The 22,522-nt window shown below is 46.2% G+C and overlaps 1 protein-coding gene across 1 annotated transcript in view; it reads right to left on the reverse strand.

Moving 5' to 3' along the window:
* Positions 1 to 22,522, reverse strand: part of PLCB3 (phospholipase C beta 3) — a 74,424-nt gene that overhangs the window by 18,277 nt on the left and 33,625 nt on the right. The window contains exons 8-19 of the mRNA XM_056852784.1: positions 21,757 to 21,857; positions 21,038 to 21,204; positions 19,988 to 20,134; positions 16,982 to 17,139; positions 14,794 to 14,876; positions 14,560 to 14,644; positions 9,683 to 9,866; positions 8,916 to 9,023; positions 8,633 to 8,697; positions 3,663 to 3,759; positions 3,173 to 3,257; positions 1,186 to 1,310 (exon numbers count right to left, since the gene is read on the reverse strand). Coding sequence (XP_056708762.1) covers positions 1,186 to 1,310; positions 3,173 to 3,257; positions 3,663 to 3,759; positions 8,633 to 8,697; positions 8,916 to 9,023; positions 9,683 to 9,866; positions 14,560 to 14,644; positions 14,794 to 14,876; positions 16,982 to 17,139; positions 19,988 to 20,134; positions 21,038 to 21,204; positions 21,757 to 21,857 — 1,405 coding nt within the window. The remainder of the gene's footprint in view (positions 1 to 1,185; positions 1,311 to 3,172; positions 3,258 to 3,662; positions 3,760 to 8,632; positions 8,698 to 8,915; positions 9,024 to 9,682; positions 9,867 to 14,559; positions 14,645 to 14,793; positions 14,877 to 16,981; positions 17,140 to 19,987; positions 20,135 to 21,037; positions 21,205 to 21,756; positions 21,858 to 22,522) is intronic.

Below are 22,522 nucleotides of genomic sequence, written 5' to 3' on the forward strand. Positions count from 1 at the left end.
GCTACTCCCCTCAGAAGAATGAGGTAGCGGACCGGCCATGCTACTCCCCTCAGCAGAACGAAGTGGCAGGCCAGGCCCGTGCTACTCCCCTCAGAACGAGGTGGCAGCCAGGGCCCCTGCTACTCCCCTCAGCAGAACGAGGTGGCAGTCCGGGCCCGTGCTACTTCAAATTGCAGATGGGGGGGGAAGCTATTTTTGGATGCTCCACTATTCTTTTTTTTAAAAAACCTACCATAAGTAGGAAATTACCACAGAAATGTAAGGAATAGGCTCTAACCTTTCTCTATGAGATATGCTAGTTTTCTATTCATTCATTCAGAAATTGTGTCCCTTACTGGCAATCTGAAATGATGCACTGCACTCTACCACCACATTCTGCTATATGCGTATTAACAATAATTGTGTGCTGTCAAGGCGCAACGGACTCATGGCAGCCCCAGGACCATGGGGTTTTCAAGGCAAGAGATATGCAGAGGACGTTTTTGCCAGTGCCTTCCTCTTCATAGCAACCTTGGGCTTCCTTGGCGGTCTCCCATCCAAGTACTAACTGTGGCTGACCCTGCTTAGCTTTCAAGTTCTGACGAGATCAGGCCACACATGCAGACTGGGCCAAACCTACTTCTCTCCCACCCCAATGCCACAACCTCCATCCCTGCAGGGTATAGAAACTTCACCCCCCAATATCAGCCAGACAAAGCAAACAGCCTCAAGCCAGATTTTACAATATTACTTGGGAAAGGAGACAAACACTGCATTTCTGCAGAATATGTGGTCCACCACAACAAACACAGTTCAGAAGCTATGTACAGGGAGGGGAGGGGTTGTGGCTCAGTGGTAGCGCATCTGCTTGGCATGCAGAAGGTCCCAGGTTCAATCCCCAGCATCTCCAGTTAAAGGGACTAGGCAAGTAGATGATGTGAAAGACCTCTGCCTGAGACCCTGGAGAGCCACTGCCAGTCTGAGTAGGCAATACTGACTTTGATGGACCGAGGGTCTGATTCAGTAGAAGGCAGCTTCATGTATGTGTACAGCGGCTTGCCAAGAGCTCAATAAACCTGTTTTTGTAGCCCACCTGGGACTGCAAAAAAAAATCAGGGGCAGGGAACACAAACCATTTCTCTTTCATAAGAAGCAACACGTTTCTAGCCCTCCTTAGCAAAGAGAGAGAACGAGGATGCCACTCACCAAGAGACTGGAAGTTGAGTGCCACCAACTGGCAGCCGGCATTCCAGAAGACCTGAGGCATGTAGTTGGAAGAATCCACCCTGGTTCCTTTTGGGTATATCCGGCTGAGTTGCTTCTTGTTGTATCTGGGAGAGGGTGTGTGTCAAGGCAGCAACAGAAATGAGGGGCTCTTGCAGTCACGTGTGGGAGCGGCTTGTATCTGGGGAAAGGCTGGCAATGCTGTGGGAGCTAAGCAGGCCCATGCCTGTATGTCACTCTCCCAAGCCTCTCCTGCTCCATTTAGACAAAAAGACTCATAATACTTAAAAATTGTGGCAGGCCCCGGTAGAAAATCATGGAGCCCCAAGTGACAGGCAGGCTTCTCCTCTCTGACCAACTCAAGCCCAGTGAGGGGGGAGGAGGAAGAAGAGGAAGAAGAGGAAGAGGAGGAAGAAGAGGAGGAGGAAGAGTTGTTTTTTATATGCCAACTTTCTCTCCCACTTAAAGGAGACTCAAACCGGCTTACAATCACCTTCCCTTCCCCTCCCCACAACAGACACCCTGTGAGGTAGGTGGGGCTGAGAGAGCTCTAACAGAGCTGTGACTAGCCCAAGGTCACCCAGCTGGCTTCGTGTGTAGGAGTGGGGAAACCAATCCAGTTCACCAGGTTAGCCTCCACCGCTCATGTGGAGGAGTGGGGAATCAACCCCGGTTCTCCAGATCAGACTCCACTGCTCTTAACCACTACACTACGCTGGCTCTCCTTGCCCACAAAACATAAAGAGGGCAGATGGTCTGCAGCTGAAAACCCTGGCCCCTCCATCAAGAGAATTTCGTCAGAGAGCTTTGACTCTCAAAAGCTCACAACCCGAAAATCTTGTCGGTCTCTAAGGTGCTACTGGACTCTAATTACCCGACCCTTCCAGTTGTACTGAAAGCAAGAAACAGCCAGAGGCCTTGGAAAGCTACTGTCAGTAGTCAGCAAAAGGACAGTGGGAGCTGTGGGTCTGGCCAACCTTCTTTCCTACGGTATGTGTGTGCACGCGCGTGTTAAGTGCCTTCAAGTCCCTGGAGGTTTTTAAGAAGAGGTTAGATGGTCATCTGTAAGCAATGCTGATTCTATGACCTTAAGTAGATGATGAGAGGGAGGGCATCTTGGCCATCTTCTGGGCATGGAGAAGGGGTCACTGGGGACGTAGGGGGGAGGTAGTTGTGAATTTCCTGCATTGTGTAGGGGCTTGGACTAGATGACCCTGGTGGTTCCTTCCAACTCTATGATTCTATGATTTTAAGTCACTCCCAACTTATGGCTACACTATGAGTTAAGGATCTTCAAAATGCCCTATCATGAACGGCCTTGCTCTTGCAAACTGATTTTCACTCCACCTTCATTTAAATATAATCCAACTTTCCTTGTGATATGTTCTGCGTATTGTTAAATTGTGGAACTCCCTGCCCCAGGATGTAATGATGGCTGCCAACTTGGAAGGCTTTAAGAGGGGAGTGGACATGTTCATGGAGGATAGGGCTATCCATGGCTACTAGTAACAATGAATATTATCATGATGCATACCTATTCTCTGCAGTATCAGAGGAGCATGCCTATTATTCCATGACCCACACAGTCAAAAGCTTTGCTGTAACCTATGAAACACAAGCTGATTTTCTTCTGTATTTCTCTCATATGCTCTAGCAACCAATGTAAATTTGCACTATGGCCTCTAGTGCCTCTTCCTTTTCTTTCCCATTAGTCATTTGCAATCATCCCTGGCGCTCCAGGTGATGACAAGGGAGAGCTGCCCACCCAGGAACACTTGGCTGACATCTGGATCAACAGCATAAGTCACCCCCCACCCTATTCCACTCATCAGCTGTTGATCCTCTAGCTCATTATTCCCAAGAAGCAGAAGCAAAAGAATGCAGAGGGGGTCCAGAGCACCCAAAGTTTGTCCCATGAACCACAGAAATGGTTCCCACCCCCAAATCACCACAACACCAGGCAGGATACTCGACAAACTCCATGGGGCTATTCGTTAGCTGCTCCAGGCCTTTGGTCTCCACAAATGAAGACATCTCATAGGATTTATTACGTTCTTGATGGGGGGGGGGGAAATACAGGACATATGAACGTTCTGTGTTAAATGCAGTCCCTTGTCCTTTGCCAATTACTGGCCCTCTATCTTTCTTCCTTTGTCTCTTAATGGCACATCTCCTCTTAGTAGTAGTATAAAACCAATACAGCTTTGAACTGTCAAAGTTTCCCCCAGGGAATCATGGGAATTGTATTTGGCGAGTGCATACAGAATGCTCCTTTTGACGCTAGAAAAATTCCCCTCACAGAACCACAATCTCCAGGGAAGAGGAAGTGACTTTAATCCCGTTTGTGAGGCAGAATCAGCTTAAACCTGCACCCTCCGTTCACCGCCAGACACCTAACTCAGTCTCTGTTTACACAGGACACCCTCTCCCGACCACCCCACTTCCCTTCCACCACTCACTGCTGGCCACTTCAAAGGACTTGAACTTGACCGGTTCGATGTAATTCACCAACGTGGACATCTCTTCTGTGGCAACGGCTTCGCTACCTGCAGTGCCCTGCCATGCACCAGGGGTTGGTGGGAGAGGGAGGATAGGAAGAGAGAGTGAAAGATCAGTGAGGTTAGCAAGGCAAAGAAACATTTGGGGAAACAGTCAACACTAGCAGAAACATGGGGGGGGGGAGATTAGGAATGCCTCTGGGTGGCACCGCTTCAGAAGTTACATTTGAAAAGGATAGCCTCTCCCTGACCTAATTATAAAATTTATATATGATCATTGATCCCTCGGGCTTGACCAATGTTTTAACTGCAGTTTTTATGTCTTTTAACTCCATTTTTAACTTTTTTTAAAATGATGTGTGTTGGGAGGGGGCTTGATACTAAGGGTTTTAAAATGTGCTACGCTGGATGTTTTAAATTGTTAGTTGCCGAGGTGGCCTTTGTGAGGGCAGAAAGGCAGGATGTGAAGTTTGTAAATAAAAAGAAATATATACAAGGAAAAAGTTCGACGGAGTCACATTCAAACAAGTAGTCCTCCGTGTATTCCCTGAGGAGGAGGAGGAGAGTTGGTTTTTATATGCTGATTTTCTCCAACACTTAAGGAAGAATCAAACCGGCTTACAATCACCTTCCCTTCCCCTCCCCACAACTGACACCCTGTGAGGTAGGTGAGGCTGAGAGTGTGACTAGCCCAAGGTCACCCAGCTGGCTTCATGTGTAGGAGGGGGGGAAACAAATTAGCCTCCACCGCTCATGTGGAGGAGTGGGGAATCAAACCCAGTTCTCCAGATCAGAGTCTACCGCTCCAAACCACCGCTCTTAGCCACTACACCACGCTGGCTCTCAGCCAGGGCTGCCAAGCGAGGAAGGTGGACAAAATGACCGGGAGCCCAGTCACCCTGGGGGCCCATGGAATTAGGCAAGCCATGGGATTTGTGGCATATGATGCTTGGGTGAGGGGGTCCCTGGTGGTACTTGGCAGCCCTAGAGACACCTCCAGAGAAGGCTGTTATCACAAGGAGGCTCTGAACATCTGCCTTGATCCAAGTTCAACTGCGAGCCCATTCATCAGGCCCTCAGCCAAGGCCACAACTAGATGCGTTTTCTTCTCTTTTTCCAAAATGTTCCTCCAAGAGGAACAGGACATCAACAGCTATAAGCCTAAACCAAAAGGTATTTTTCTCTGTATTCGTGCGTTAAGTTTCTTCTCGAACGATGGAGAGAAGCATACCAGCTCGTGGCTGCTGGCTGACAGAGCCAATAAGTCTGAGTCTACACAAGCAAGAATGGAAGTTTACAAACGTGGGCCTCGCCCGCCTTCCCCTGCCTCCAGCAGCTCCGTGATCCCTGAAAAGCTGGTGCCAGTGGTTGAGGTATCCTTGTACCCATAATGCACCAGGGCATTAAGGGATGCATTAAAGAGGGGGGGGGAAATCAAGTGAATTTGTCCTCCCTCCCCCGAAGGAACAAAGCTCTCCACCAGTTGAGGAAGGAGGAAGAAGCAATTTTGGCCAGTTGACCCTCTTTCCCCAAATCCTTACCAAGCATTTTGTTTATTGGGGTCTCCTGGGGTGAGAGAATTTAGGGGGCATGGGGAAGGCGGGGGGGAGGGGAACTGCTTTGAATACATTAACTGGCCTGTCATTCTTTTTCCCTGCTTTGACATTTAACGTTCAAATATTACCATAATGATAGGACACTTAATATAGATACTTGTAACAGATTATGCACATAATATCTCCCTCTTGGAACCATAGCGCATTTTTAACTAAACTATTGGCCCTTATTTGGATCATCCTCAGTACCAACCATATTATTGAAGCAGAGATGGCAAACCATCTCTATTCATGTCTTCCCTTGAAAACCCTAGGGGTCACCCTTTTGTTTACAAGTGTCTCCCAGTCCTCAGCACATGATTATTATTGTTTTTTTAAGAATGAGGGAACTATTGCAGGATGGAGTAGCTAGAACAGACCAGCATACAAGCAAAAAGATACCTTCTGCTTGGGCACATCTGGCTTCAGCCCATAGATACTACTGACCTGCAGTCTATAAGACTGAAATGCATGACAGAATTTAAAGAGATTGGCATAAGAAATGGGACGTCTTTCAAAAGACAGAATATTTCAAAGAACACCTTATACCAGGTTTTTAACTTCCTGAAGAGATTAGAGCTGAACAAACATCAAAAGTTCACCACAGAATTTGAAACTGCGTAGCTGTCTGAAAACAGATCAAATATATTTCAAAGAGAGACAATTATCTACCTTCTATAGCTTTCAAATTAAGAATGTGAAGAAAGGACTACTCGGTTTTTTTTAATCACCTATTGCATTAATGAAAAAGTTTTGTTGTTGTTGAGATAGAGAATTGCATACAAATGGGCTCTCTTCAGACCACATTTTAATGTAACTGAAAAAGGATGGGTTTGAATCTACTACAGAGATGGAAATGGATAAAAGTCAGTAAAACTGAGAACATACTTCAGCGTTGAGTTGGTAATTATAGGAGACATTTTACTATGTTACTGTTTCTGCTAGACTTGGGTGTCGGTTGAACTGGGCAGTACTGATAATGAAAAAGTTAAATCGTTTAAAGTTTAAAATATCAAACGTCAATCGTTCCATGAAAAAAGAAAGATCTTCCAACATCTTACCTTTGTACAGGAAACCAATATTAAAGAACAGCAGGAGAATTATTTAAATTATAAGATATAATTTGTGTATTATTGGAGGCATGGGGGTAATTATAAGAGATTATGATGTCCCTTGGGGACTTCTCTAATCTTCTTTGTATGGAATGATGCCTTTTTTAAAAAAAGACAACACAATTTTATGGATCAAGTTCATTGTACTGAAGTGAAGAAAGATTTGGATTGTATAAATTAAGAAATAAATTAAAGTGGTAATACACCACACTGGTTTCAATATCTACAGCTTAGAAATTACGTATTTATTGTCAGCTGTATGAAATTACATATAAAGCTGACTCATTTTCAAGTTTTCATTGGAAACAAGAAGGAACACCAAGGATTACTGTCACAAATTTATGACCTGGTTTTATTTTGGGGAGGCAGTTTAGGAAAGAATTTCCAGAATTAGCTGAGAAAAGGAATTGCATTGATACATATCAGAGGCCATTTGTTCAACATTTTACCCATATGTAAATTTGCAAAAAATTAAATGTAAATCACTGTAAGTTAATGTACTGATGGCATCCAACTCCATGTAGGAATAATAAAATATATCTGGGTAAATATGATAAAAAATTGTATTCCCAGACAATTTTTTTCCACATTTGGTGGAGCTGTCCTAGTACACCACTTCTGGGGGGAAAGCAATTGTACATTTGATTAGGGATAGGATTCATTATAGTTTACCAAGTCATCCCTTATATAGTTTTCCTGGCTATTTAGGCAGCTCTGTGGGGGGGAAAATTAGAAAGTATTTGTTAACAACAGCAAATACTCTAACAGCCTAGAAGTAGTGTATACATGAACACATGAAGCTGCCTTATACTGAATCAGACCCTTGGTCCATCAAAGTCAGTATTGTCTACTCAGACCAGCAGCAGCTCTCCAGGGTCTCAGGCAGAGGTCTTTCACATCACCTACTTGCCTAGTCCCTTTAACTGGAGATGCCGGGGATTGAACCTGGGACCTTCTGCATGCCAAGCAGATGTTCTCCCACTGAGCCACGGCCCCTCCCCTAAATAAATAAAGCTACTATCGTTAAAGAGCTAGTTGGTCAAATTATGGAAAAGAGAACAGGTCTCACAGCTGCCGAATCTTCTACAGGCTTGGCCGCCATTTATGGATTTCATGAGGCGAAAATATCATTTAAAACGATACTTTCTAAGGTGCCTGTTCAGTGATCTGAATTAGTGCTTAACAAGTGGGAGGCCTGTAGGGGGGAGAATCACATTTCTTCCCCCCCCCCCATTGCTGTTCCAGGCCGCACCACCCACCTTAAGCCTAGAAGTGATGGTGCCTCGGAACCTCTCTGAGCCCAGAGCACCTCCTGGTGTCCTCCGTCACGACAGCAGCAACTGGATCGGCTCCTGGCGCCCTCCACCTTGGCGGCCTGGCCTGGAGTGGATCTCTGCAGCGGCCACCACCAGTTCAACTTTTTGTTTTAAACCGGGGGTTATTTAAACCCAATGTATTTTTTAAAAAACTTTTCAGATTTTTCTGCAAACCTGGGGAATACCCCAAGTTTGTCGAAAAATCTGTTTAATATTGATGTGGCCCAGAGCCACAGATTTAGGTATCCGCAGATGGGGGTCACACATCACTATTAGATATATAGACGATGGCTAACTAAATGTTGAGGTAAAATAGCGACTGTGATGTATTTATTATTCCTGCAAATTAATGGAGGAGGGCTTCAACTGTGACAGATCCACAAGAGTATCGCTTTGCAAAGATGTTGGGAATTTTCTGTCCCCCAAATTTCCTAGTCTCCTTTCTTAGCTACAGTTCCCACGGCAGAGAAAAAGTCATGACAGATCAAGAGTTTTTCCTTGGCAATCAGTGCATGCCTTCAGATATCCGCTCTCCAGAAACAAAAACAGTTTTGCTGGTGTTCCACGGCTGGTTGCTGGTTGGTTACTCAAGTTTTGTTTAGAAAGAAGCTGAAGTTTGGGTGAGCTCTGCTAAGCGACCACAACAAAATTAACTGCAATATCGTGTCACACTTCTCTTCATCAAGATATAACCAATTGGCTGGGGTGTGTGTGTGTGAGATGCATGGTCAGATAACGTCTTTATTACAGAAGAAATGCTTGGAAAACTCAGCACGGAGCTGCCATTTTCTGTGGCAGCCCCACATTTGACCCAACATCGAGTTCTATCCCAAGGCCTGGTTAAAACAACATGTGCGTTCCCAAAGGCTTTGGGATACAAGTCAAAATAAGTCACCTCACATAGATACCTCATCTGTCGTGGGCTTCTTCAGTTCTTGCTGTTCCTCCTCTTCTTCACTCTCAGCCTCACGGTCTAGACCCAATGAGAAGGGAAGAGGACAGAAGCCCGATTAAGGTCACAACATCAAAGAGAAACATCATTTCTAATCCTAAAGGGCAACAACTGAGGCCTTAAAGGGTGTTTCAGGTGCATCCTTATTTTCATCTGCGAAACCCTAGACATAAGACTGTTCAGGACCACAACAGCATCCCCTTTGTTTCGGTCTCCCTGCCACCCCCAAATAAACCCACCTATAGATTTGCGGGGTTCGACCAGCTTAGGTATCCGCTCAGAAGATTTCTCCTCACCGTTGGTCATAACCGGTGAAAGGGGTTCTTGCTGTTCTGCAAGAGGGGAACCTGCAGAAGAGGGAAAGTGAAAAAAAGAAAAATGATCGTTCGCGGTGTACAAGGGGAAGGCAGGTAGATTTGAGTCGGGAGAAGAGGAGGTTGAGGGGGGACATGAATGCTCCCTTTAAGTATTTGAAGGGCTGTCACTTAGAGGAGGGAAGGGAGCTGTTCCTGTTGGCAGCAGAGGATAGGACTCGCAATAATGGGTTTAAATTGCAGGAGGAAAGGTACCGGCTGGATATTAGGAAAAACGTTTTTACAGTAAGAGTTGTTTGACAGTGGAATCAGCTACCTAGAGTGGTGGTGAGCTCCCCCTCACTGGCGGTCTTTAAGCAGAGGCTGGACAAGAACTTCTCAGGGATACGCTAGGCTGATCCTGCATTGTGAGGTTGGTTGGACTAGATGGCCTGTATGGCCCCTTCCAACTCTATGAGTCCAGTAGCATCTTAAAGACCAACAAGATTTTGGGGGTATATTCAGGGGGAATCGGCTGCCTAGAGAGGTGGTGAGCTCGCCCTCTCTGTCAGTCTTCATGCAGCAGCTGGACAAACGCGTGGCGGGAACACTTTCGGTTGATCCTGCATTGAGCAGGGGGTCGGACTAGATGGCCTGTATGGCCCCTTCCAACTCAGTGATTCTATATATAAGAGAAGAACCAACACACATACCCAGCGGGGGAGACCCTGGCTCAGCCACACTCGAGGTGTCACTGTAGGAGCTCGGGGTTTGCTCCAGCACACGCTTCCGTACGCTGCCCTCAGAGACCTTGCTGTATGGGCGGCGTTTCTTGTTCTTCACCAGGATACGGCCCATCAACTCCTGGGGACTTGGCAAGGCTACGCCCGGCTGTAACTGCAAGTAGAAAAGAAGGGAAATGCTTCATTAAATGCGTCAAGAGCCATGCGATACTGGCAGATTTGGGAGGCTAACTGGTGCCTGGGGCACTCTGAGATTCTAGGTCCCTTCCCTGAATTTTCAGCATTTTTTAACCACCTCTGAGAGGTCACACAGCATAGTTGCTAAGAGAACGAGCAAGAAGTCTCGCTAGGTGGCTTCGGGTAGGCCACGCTGTCAGCCTCAGCTCTCCCTTCTTCTGTATGAGAACGCTGCGAATCTACCTTACAGGGGTGTTGTGGAGAGTAGTACAAGCATATTGGGAGGTACACCACTGCCACTGTTTCCATGCCAAGTATACATCCTTGGCCCATGCCAAAGGGCTCTTTGGCCCTTGGTTGCTAGCCTGTAGCTTGTGCCCTGCTGTGTGGACAACTGGCCTGTTAAATCCTGGACCAGTCCCAAGATACAGCTTGCTCCTGTTATCTCTCTTTTTTATATATATATATACACACACACAAACACACACACACAGTGCATTTTTTTAATTGTATCTAACAGTCCCAAGATACAGCTTGCTCCTGTTGTCTTTTATATGTACCTAACAGTATTTGACTAAACTGAGGCTATCGTATTTTGGTGACATTATGAGAAGACAAAAGTCACTGGAAAAGACAGTCATGCTAGGAAAAGTTGAGGGCGGCAGGAAAAGAGGAAGACCCAACAAGAGATGGATTGACTCAATCAAGGAAGCCACAGCCCTCAATTTGCAAGATCTGAGCAAGGCTGTCAAAGATAGGACATTCTGGAGGACTTTCATTCATAGGGTCGCCATGAGTTGGAAGCAACTTGACGGCACTTAACACACACACAACAGTATTTTAAATTTGTTGTAAGCTGCTTCGGGTCCCGTTAGGGAGAAAAGCAGCCATACACTAACTTTGAATCATGGCGACAAGAAATGGTATATTAAGTGCTCTGAAATCTGAAAATGCTGTACAAATGCAAAGTATTAGTATCCATGAGTCAAGATCATTTACCTATGGAGATAAAAAAACCATATATGGGTGGCATTCTACCCAACTGAATAGTAAGGATGCAAGGTTTTATTTATTTATTTAAAACATCAGCTGCCTCTGTTTTATGGCACTGAAGGCAGCTTACGATATAAACAGTTATAAAAGATGACAATTTAAAATCTCAATGAGGACTGTCAATAGAAACTAAATTAGTCACATGCAGTCCTAAATAAATAAAGCTTTCCAAAAATCTGACTAAGGAGAACAAAGGGATGTGGGTAATTGACAAGCATTCAAGCACTATTTTGTTGAAATTACGTCCCTAATCTAGAGGGATGTGCAAACAGAGGCCAGATGGAGAGGTATTGGGGAGTATAGCTAATGGGGGCTTTCTTTTTGGAAATGGGGGTTCTTCTTTCAACAGAGTTAAGGCTCTGGAAGTCCCTGCCACTGGAGATGTGCTTCCTGGACTTTCGGTATAAGGTTCAGACGGTTCTTGTTCAGAGGATTTTGGAGATTGTTTTTGGCTAAACATTAGGAAGAACTTCCTGACAGTTAGAGCAGTTCCTCAGTGGAACAGGCTTCCTTGGGAGGTGGTGGGCTCTCCTTCCTTGGAGGTTTTTAAGCAGAGGCTAGATGGCCATCTGACAGCAATGGTGATTTTGTGAACTTAGACTGGTCATGAGAGGGAGGGCAGGAAAGGATGAGTCAGTGCTTGGCTCTTGTGGCCCTTTCATACATGCCCAGGGTAATGCCAGTCGCCACTTTGGGGTGAGGAAGGAATTCTCCTTCAGGCCAGGGATCCTGGCGATTTTTAACCTTCTTCTGGGCATAGAGCAGGGAGGGTCACTGGGGGAGTGGGGGGAAGGTAGTTGTGAATTTCCTGCGTTGTGCAGGGGGGTGGATGAGATGACCTTTGAGGTCCCTTCCAGCTCTATGTTTCTAGGCATCTTGTTCCTGCTGGCAAGCAGTGTTTTGCCCCTTCCAATGACTTACGTGCGAAGTCTTAGTTTTTTTGTTTTTTTACAAGCTGTCCTGCAGATACACTTTGGATAAAAGGTTGAGCTATACATTTTTAATAAAAGATCCTCAGGTAACAATGTGTCTAGGAATTTTCTCCTGCAAGAAAGCAGGTTCACCTTAAAGGCCTCTCCCCAGGGCCTTCAATCTTACCCTTACTCTGACTTTTATACGCTGCACTCTAGTGAACCTAGAGAGCCAGCGTGGTGTAGTGGTTAAGAGCGGTGGTTTGGAACGGTGGACTCTGATCTGGGGAACCGGGTTTGATTCCCCACTCCTCCACATGAGCGGCAGAGGCTAATCTGATGAACCAGCTTGGTTTCCCCACTCCTACACATGAAGCCAGCTGGGTGACCTTGGGCTAGTCACGCTCTCTCAGCCCCACCTACCTCACAGGGTGTTTGCTGTAGGGAGGGGAAGGGAAGGTGATTGTAAACTGGTTTGATTCTTCCTTAAGTGGTAGAGAAAGTTGGCATATAAAAACCAACTCCTCTTCTTCTTCTCTCCCCCCCAGCTTACTAACTTCCCCACCCATCCAACACCACTGAATCCTGGCTATATAGTCCTTAGGGGAAAACTCCCCCCCCCCAAAAAAAAAATATGAGACCCAAGGCAAAGCCTTCTAGAAAACCTGGGGGGATGGGAGACAGAACAGGAGAAATGATGGTTTCTTGCCTTCGTTAGTGCTACTAGATGGCTGGGTAACACGTAGAACAATTTTCTGAGACGTTACTTGATGGTGGCATTGAACACAGGTAAATTTAAGGGAAAGATACTAGGTGGAACGGGGGTCACACCGATGACACAGAAACAGAGCTGGAAAGGACCTCAAGGGTCATCTAGCCCAAGGCCCTGCACAATGCAGGACACTCACAACGACCTTCCCCCCTCCCCCAGTGACCCTTGCTTTATGCCCAGAGGAAGGCAAAAAAACCTCCAGGATCGCTGGGCCAATCTGGCCTGGAGGAAAAGTCCTTCCTGACCTCAAAGTGGGCATCGATCGGCATTACCCTGGGCATGTAAGAAAGGGCCATGAGCACCAAGCACTGACTCATCCCTTCCTGCCCTCCCTCTCATGATCTGCCCAAGTTCACAGAATATGGTCATTTTTAAAAACGTGGAAGGTGGCACCTGATGGCTCCAGAGGTGGAACTGTCTGCCTTTTTGCTAAACTGGAAAACAATGTTTGTAAGCTGTTTGATGCAAAATTGCCATCAATTATTTCTGGTATTTTCATGGAGCACCTTGATATGCTGTCATATGCAGACTGGGCAGTATCAGAGTATCGAGACTCAAGAGGTGCTTGGGACGAAAAGCGCTGGGCGGAAAGCAGTTCCTGCTCCTTAGAGGTCTATGAACACAATCCGGATTCACCCTAGTTTGTCAATTCATCAAGCATCAAAAGCAGCCCCCACACCCACTCCAAGTGGATCAATTACGTTTTTGACAGGGTCTTGTTTTTCTCCTGTGCTCTGCGATATTATCTAATGTAACACATCTCGCCCTAGGAAACTGGCCAGGAATAGAGAATAAAACTGCTGCAATCATACTGCCCTTGTACAAATCTATGGTGAGACCACACTTGGAATACTGTGGACAGTTCTGGTCACCACATTTAAGAAAGGATATTGCAGCTTGAGAAGGTGCAGAAAAGAGCAACCAAAATGATCAGTGGGCTAAAGCAACTGCCATGTGAGGAGCGGTTGAAACGCTTTGGGCTGTTTTGCTTGGAAAGAAGGCAGTTAAGGGGAGACATGATAGAGGTCTATAAAATTATGCATGGTATGGAGAGAGTGGACAGGGAGAAGCTTTTCTCCCTCTCATATAATACCAGAACACAGGGTCATATTCTGAAGCTGGAGGGTGAGAGATTCAAAACAGATAAAAGGAAGTCTTTCTTCACATAACACATAGTTAAACTGTGGAACTCCCTGCTCTAGAATGTGGTGATGGCTGCCAACTTGGAAGGCTTTAAGAGGGGAGTGGACCCGTTCATGGAGGAGAGGGCTACTAGTCAAAATGGATACTAGTCATGATGCATACCTATTCTCTCCAGGATCAGAGGAACATGCCTATTATATTAGGTGCTGTGGAATACAGGCAGGATAATGCTGCAGCAGTCGTCTTGTTTGTGGGCTTCCCAGAGGCACCTGGTTGGCCACTGTGTGAACAGACTGCTGGACTTGATGGGCCTTGGTGTGATACAGCATGGCTTTTCTTATGTTCTTAGACTCTTTGCAGTAGCAGAAGGGGGGGATGGGAATAGCTGCTTGTAGCTCTGGGTATAAAGCTTTCTGCCAACAGAATGGGCTATACGCATTGTGAAGCGGACTCTGGCTCACAAAAGCTTATCATATAATAATTCATACCATATAATAGCTTGGATAAACCTTTACGGTGCCACAGGACTCTTGTTACCTGGCTTTGTTATGGCATCTTACCAACACGCAAACTTCACTGAGCTCAATATGCGCTCCCTTGCTAGATCATTCGAGTTTATAAAAGCAAGTGGCTTTTCCAGAGGAAATCAGCCCTTGACTGTTGGATGGAAATCAAAAGCCCGAAGGGGAGAGGCCCACACACATCTGCACAGTAATGCACAGACTGGATGAAAACAATAAAACAATTTTTAAAAAGTACTTTGTAGAAAAATGCCTGGATATGGGACACACCGGGTATTTTTCCAAGGAGTCAATGAGAAGAGCATCCCCAAAGACGTTTCGGCAATACTCTGCCATCTTTGCCTGCTGCTTTGCCCTAGGAAAGAAGACACAGAGGGAACATTACCAGTCATGTAGGCCTCTACCTTCTTTCAGTTCTATGGGATTATAAGATGATGGCACAGAGGAGAAAGGAAACAGATCCATGCCTCCGCCTCCGGGACCGGGGTCCCCGCAGGTACTCACGAGTCCACGTGATTCTCAAACGAAAGGATGACAGGGAAAGGTGAGGTCTTGAAGGCACTTTCGGCAATGGCCTCTATGACTTCCTGTAATAAAAACAAGACAGGAAGAGAGGCTAAGGGGTCAAGAGTACTTCTCTGGGTATAGTGGGGCAGGGGTTGAAGAGGGGAGGAGGAGCTACATTACGAAGACGGTTCTGCCGCCATGACCAACATGCATCAGGAGACACGCCCACACCAAGCCTCCGCTGGTGACCTAAAGGATATCTGCTGTGGATTGCATCCATCCATCTTCACCCTAGAATAGCTAAGTGGAGCCCTCAAATGGAGGTAGCTGCTCTTTGAAATGCCAGGTGCTGGGAACAGATTATAAGGCAGGGCTGTTTGCCTTCATGTTCCCTTTTTTTGGGGGGGGGCTTTTTGGAAGCACCTGACTGTCCATTGTGGGAAAGAGAACGGTGGACTAGATGGCCCTTGACCAGATCCTTTGGGATCTTTTTAAAACTCTTCAGGCTCTGACACAAATCAAAGGGGACCAGCTAGACTAAGCTTTTTGAAGCGGACCCCACTCCTAAACTACTCTCTTGCCCTTTCAGGATCTACTTGCAAACTCAGCTCTATCCTACTATCTTTCTCTCCATCATAAAACACAGGACTCCTAGATCAGTTAACACTGAACATGTTTACATTGAAACATAAATAGAGTACACTTAAATATAGTGTTTTTTAAAAATCGAAACTTGCTTTAGAGAGGAGAGTTCAGCTGTTGCAAATGAAAGAAAACAGATGGCTATGCGGGAAGGAGAGAGAAACCTCATTAACTTGTTCAGACACATGCAGGAAGAAAAGAAATTTCAACCACAAAAACGTGCAATCTTGTCCACTTGAGAGAGAAGAGTCAAGCCGAGAACTGGCGGAGACTCTGGCTGGGATACACCGTGTATAGATGGTGTTAGGGGAGAACGTGCCAGAAGGCGCCAAGGAAACGGGAGGTGCTCACAGGCTAAGAAACGAACAGCGTGGAGAAAAGGGAGCACGGAGAAGGTGGCTGCATTTCACTGTCACCACGATGTAAGGGAAACTGTTTGCCTCCCTGGGCCACACATTCAAAGAAACACATTTCAGAATGAGATGGAAACTGCCGCATCCATCGCCTCTTGCACCGCTGGTGGCAAGCCCGATGCTCGTGGCAGCACCAATAGTGCCACAGACAGGGGGCTGTCCGATACACAGCTGTAGGCAAGTGAGGATATGGGAGGCAACAGGGGTAAGCTTTCAATGGCTGTGCTGCGGGGGCTTGGCCAGGTCAGAAAACATGGTTGGGGCACTCGCTTGATGTACTGTCTAGCAGAGCCTCTCCCTGAGGGAATGAGCTGGGTGAAGGAAGGAGGGAATGTGGCAACTTGGCCCATTTCTACCTCTCCAACTGCTAGTGTGTGTGTGTGTGGGGGGGGGGGGAAACAGGACCAGAGCCTCCTTTCTCAGATCAGGAATTCAACTTTCAAGGGAGAGGGTTATACACTCCCCAATACGTCCTCCTCACCTTGCAACGTTATACCTCACAGTTTGAGAAACACCAAACTGGACCAATGAGGGAGCCTCTTAACAGCAATAGGCCAGAGCAGGTCATGTGGCACTCTGAGCCAGCATGGTGTTGTGGTTATGAGCGATGGTTGGGAGCGGTGGACTCTGATCTGGAGAGCCAGGTTTTATTCCCCACTCCTCCACATAAGTGGTGGATGCTAATCTGGAGCACCGGGTTGGTTTTCCCACTCCTACACATGAAGCCAGCTGGGTGACCCTGGGCTAGTCACTGCTCTCTTAGAGCTCTCTCAGCCCCACCTACCTCACAAGGTGTCTGTTGAGGGGAGTTGAAGGGAAGGTGATTGTAAGTCAGTTTGGTTCTTCCTTAAGTGGTAGAAAAAGTTGGCATATAAAAACCAACTCTTCTTCTTCCTTCTCCCTTATAACACCTTCCTGGCCTGACCCATTCTCTGGACTGAGCAAGATGACTCTACTTGTCGCATTCCTTCCCTCGCTTTCAAAGGCTCGACTTAAAACGGACTATCTGTCTATGGATGAAGATTTGGGATATTTTCTCAAACGCACTCTCAAGCCCAGAAATAACTTGTTAGGAGGATAGATACTAGCTTCATTACTGGAGGGAGAGCGAGGGGAATAACCCCAGTTACCTTGAAGGGTATCTCAGTCGTCATAGTGAACCCGTGTGTGATAAAAGGCTCTTCGTCTTGAGGACGTCCCTTCCAACAGTCGAGTTCGATGCAACGGCAGCCGCTCAGCAGCACCTGGCGATACATCTCTACCGAGGAATTGCCTGTCAGCTGCCCAGCTGTTTTGAGGAGGCGAGGGGGAAAGATTTAGAAACTGTTAAAGTGTGTGGGCCAAGGACCACAAAGCCTGTCTGGATTCTCGCACAAATCTTTGAAAGAAAAAAGATATTGAAAATGAGCATTTCTATAGTATTGTCAGCATCCAAAGCACTTCATGCATTATCGCGATGTCCTTACAAGAACCAGGTAAACTAGGCCAGTATTATCATTAGGGCAAAGGTAAAGACTGTAGTGAGGTCAAGGCCGAGGCCTGATTTGAATCAGGGACCTCCTGGATCACAGCTCATTCCTGTCAACCAATATACTATAATCGTTCTCACTTAAAAAAACAACAACTATAGTCAGAATAATTTGACAAGGCAGGCAACATCCCGATTGAGAGTAAGTTCCCTCATAACAACTATTCCACCTCAAGTATACTGAGGGGAAAGTTTAACTCTGCGGCAAATTTCTTCCTTCAAGAACAGTTAGGTTGACCCATCTTATCTCTCATGTAACCATCAACTTACACTGCAGCTTCTTCAACGTAAGGCGGCGGACATGATTTGCCCCTTTTTAACATCACTGTACAGTACCTAATTCATGAGGCACTTTCTAAATCAAGATTATCCCCAAAGCTCTTGTTCTGTGAGAACTAGATGATCCAGCTGCAGCCTAATTTTGAACTATTGTGTCTGTGAGTCAATTCCTCAGCACAGTTACAGAAACAGAGTGTTTTGCTGCCTATACATTGACAACTTTATTGTGGAGGAACTGAAAGCATTAGCCCAGGAGTGTCGAACTCAATCATTATGAGGGGGATGTGACATAAATGACACTTAGTCAGGCCAAGTCATGCCTCATCAGCCCAGATCGACAGTTGGGTGGTGGCTGCCTCGCGGGCCAGATAAGGACTCTCAAGGGGCTGGATCTGGCCCACGGGCCTAATGTTTGACACCCCTGCATTAGGCGTTTTAGGTTCATGTACATAACGTTTATTGCAAATCCTTGCTATCTTGTTTTAAAAAATATTTTTAATTGAAAATTTAAACCTTACATACACATACATACAGTCTAGACATTCTTCCAAGGAAATCGGTAAATAATTATAAGTGGACCAGTAAATAATCAGAGAACATTTGTTGAAACCATACAGTGGATTTATCTTAATGAGGAACTACTCTAAATTATATATGTCATATAAGCATCTTTCTCTTTAACTATACCCACCTTCTAGTTAACCAAAACTCTAAATTCAAATCCCTGCTGTCTGATTGAGTTTCCTTTTTAAAAAAAAATTGTTATCAGCCTTGAGTCTCAGTGAGGGAAACAGACTATAAATGGAGTACACAAATAAAAATTGTTAAAAGCACAGCTTCCTTAACGGCACGATTTCCAACACACACCCCAAGTCGAACACAATTCTCCCACAGCCTACGACATCACAATCAGGAAGCTTAAAAAGCTTGATTCGGTTACTGGGCCAGGTTTGTAGAGACAAGTGGGGCTTGCCAAGCATCCTGATTGGCAGGCTACGTTTGGCATGGCAAGTCACAAATTACACAGGCCCTGGCGTGAACCAGGGCCCAGTTCTCCCTGAGGTAGTAAAACCCTAAAAATGAGTGCCATCTGTTTTATTACCCGGCTTCTATGATTTGTGGGACTGTTAAGTTGTTTTACTTACATTGCGACTTCATAGTATTTTACCGGATTGTGTTGTATTAAGTGTTGTTGTTAGCTGCCCTGAGACTGGCCTTGGCCAGGGATTGAGGGTGGGTTAAAAAAATCTAAACAAACAAACAAACAAACCACAAATGAGGGAAGGGCCGTAGCTCAGTGGTAGAGCATCTGCTTGGCATGCAGAAGGTCCCAGGTTCAATCCCTGGCATCTCCAGTTAAAGGGACTAGGCAAGTAGGTGATGTGAAAGACCTCAGCCTGAGACCCCGGAGAGCCGCTGCCGGTCTGAGTAGACGATACTGACTTTGATGGACCCGGGGTCTGATTCAGTATGAGGCAGCTTCATATGTTTATATGTTCAATCTGGGCTCTACCACTTCAGACTGTGGGATGCTCACATGACTGAATGCCTTGCCATACTACACAACTGAAGCCGAGCCTTTTCCTTGATGTGCTAGTTTTCCACGTGCCGGGCTGATGGTGATAGGGAAACACATTCATGTCACGTAACTGTGCCTATATTTTTAGCAACCGTTTTCCCCCTCTTTAAGAAGGGGGTGAAGGGCCATCTCAACTGCCACCAGCTTTACGTTGTTGTTGCCACAAATGGCTTTTTTTTTTTGACACAAATATTTTGCTTCTAGGTTGGCAACTGGGGAAGTACATAAGAACATAAGAAAGGCCATGCTGAATCAGACCAAGGCCCATCAAGTCCAGCAGTCTGTTCACACAGTGGCCAACCAGGTGCCTCTGGGAAGCCCACAAACAAGATGACTGCAGCAGCATTTATCCTGCCTGTGTTCCACAGCACCTAATATAATAGGCATGCGCATAATAACATAAGAAAGGCCCTGCTGGATCAGACCAAGGTCCATCAAGTCCAGCAGTCTGTTCACACAGCGGCCAACCAGGGGCCTCACGGAAGCCCACGAACAAGACGACTGCAGCAGCATTGTCCTGCCTGGGTTCCTCAGCACCTAATATAATAGGCATGCTTCTCTGATCATGGAGAGAAAAGGTATGCATCATGACTAGTATCCATTTTTACTAGCAGCCATGAATAGCTCTCTCCTCCATGAACATATCCACTCCCCTCTTCAAGCTTTCCAAGTTGGCAGCCACCACCACATCCTGGGGCAGAGTGTGTGGTGGTTCTGATTTGACTGCAGGCATTCGGATGCCCCACGTACCTGTGAGGTAGGTATTATGCGAGGAATTGATGAAGTAGCTGCTTAGCGGCTGGGTCATGTCATCACTTAAATCCAGCTTGTCAGGTGGCACGACGGTATTCTCCTCCCCTGCCAGGTAACGGCCGAACCCTTCCATCGACATCTGGTCTGGGGAGAAAGAGGGAATAGAAAATAGGTCAACAGAAGCAATACAAGGGAACTGAGGTGGCAAGAGGATGTTGGGGGCCTACTCTTACTTCATAATTACCTCCACGCTACCACACAGGTCGGGGTCCCCAACAGAGTGCCCATGGGCACCACAGCACATGCCAAGCTTTTCAGAAAGTGGGGCCATTGTGAGGCAGGGCTTGTTATTTTTGTTATTGGCTTCCCTCATTCAAATAAAAGGGTTTTCTACTGAAGGATCAGGAAGACTGGTAAGCACCTGCTAACCCCTCTGTGGTTATGCAAGGCAGAATTTTGAACATACCATACCCGAAAGGACCTGTCCTTGCTCTTCTAGTTTTACTGATTCATTAGCTCATGCCCTTTTGGAATGCCACTTTTATGAGGAACGTTGTATCTCTCCCCTTTTAATATATAAATCTAATGCCTCTGTGTCTGACATAATGCTTTTTTTATTAAGTGACAGCCATCCCAAGGCTACGTTGCCAGTGGCAAGATTTTTTTTCAGTCCTTATATCCCTCAGACATTAGATTAAAATTACGCTGCTCAAGATCATTGGATCAAGGAGCTAAGGGATAAAAGAGAGAATACAACTAAAGGAAGAAATCTGTAGAAATTAAGGTCTCTCTCTGCATGAGTGGTAAGCACCTTAGGGCTTTCCTTAGTCAGTGTGTGGTTCCATCCCCCCTTCGGGCTTTCCTTCTTCTCAGGTGTGACAAGCAAGGTATTGCATTTGGCTCCGCCTCCTGTGGAAGCCATTTTTTGTGTGGCACTCATCCCCCCCTCGAAATTTCAAATGTGCCCACAGGCGCATAAAGGTTGGGGACCCTTGACTTAAGACGTTATCCCTCTATCCCTAGCCCGGGTACAAGAAGGGGGCTCACCACGTTGCTGGAACTGCTGATTGGGCTCATACTTGTCAATTAGCTGCCGCACCTGGGCCCGAGTCAGTGGGGGGTACAGAACCTCATTGAGACGGGGGTCCCGCTGCTTCTGGTTAATGAAGTCCATCAGCTGGTCCAAACTCAGGTAAGGTTTTCCCTTGGCTCCGCTATTGGTAAGGGGAAGCAGGGAGGGAAGACAGATGCCTTCATCAGACCCTTTCCGCAGAAGAAATGGGGAGAGCAGCCTTACCATCAAAAGCAGGCCAATTAATATAGATAAGGAGTTACATGTTGTATAACTCAACAACTGTTTGCTTTTTTAGGGAGGTCTGGGGAATTTTTTCTCCCAGTTATTAGAACAGGATTAAAGCACAGGATAAATGAACATGCACAGCTATTGGGGCTTTGATAGAATAAAGTTGCCTGTAAACAAAATGTTTGATTGATTACAAGTGGGTTGGTGCATGTTCTCGCGACAGCCGAAATAAGAATATTCCATTGCCTAATGCAAGCAAAATAAGCATATTAAATGCACTATATCTTTTGTAATTTATGTTGTGTATTTTATTGTGACCCTCCAAAGAAACTCCAAAGACAGCCAAAAATATATGTTACTCCTCCCTAGTTTACTATGACTCAAGAGACAACATCAGACCAGTCTCTGATGTCAAAAACTCTGGGCTTCAATCTTCCCCATCCATCCCACACGGCCGACTCACATCTCCAGCAAGATTTTGTCTATGTCTGGGCGAAGGCAAAGCTTGTTCAAGAAGCGTTCAAAGATCTCCAGGGTGAACTCGTCAGGTTTGATGGACTCACTCTGGAGGGAGGGCAGGCGAGAAGAAGAAAGACAAAATCAGATAGCTAAGGGACAACTCAAAGTGGAAGAAATTTTGCCGTTTGAGGGGGGGATAATAAATATCGGTTTGGGGAGCCCCTCGGGCCTCACCCATTATGCAAGTCTAGAGGTACTTCCTCAGCGAAGCAATGGACTGAAACTCCGTGAGAGAGAGCACATGATTGGTTCCGAGTTCAATTCCCCAGCATCTGTGGTTAAAATATCTCAGGAAACAAGCTTTGGGATAAAGCTGTCGCTACCCATACCCCTGGAGAGCTGCTGCCAATCAGAGTAGACAACACCAAGCTTGACGGGCCAGGGGGTCTAACTTGCTCCACATAAAGCAGCCGGCATGGTGCAGTGGATAAAAGCGATGGTTTGGAGCAGTGGACTCCCCACTCCTCCACATGATTCCCCATTCCTCCACATGAGCGGTGGACTCTAATCTGGTGAACTGGATTTGTTTCTCCACTCCTCCACATGAAGCCAGCTGGGTGACCTTGGGCTATTCACAGCTCTCTTAGAGCTCTCCCAGCCCCACCTACTTCACAGGGTGTCTGTTGTGGGGAGGGGGAGGGAAGGTGATTATAAGCTGGTTTGATTCTTTCTTACATGGTAGAGAAAGTCGGCATATAAAAACCAACTTC

Source organism: Euleptes europaea, chromosome 7, assembly GCF_029931775.1.
Source record: "Euleptes europaea isolate rEulEur1 chromosome 7, rEulEur1.hap1, whole genome shotgun sequence".
Lineage (NCBI taxonomy): Eukaryota > Metazoa > Chordata > Lepidosauria > Squamata > Sphaerodactylidae > Euleptes > Euleptes europaea.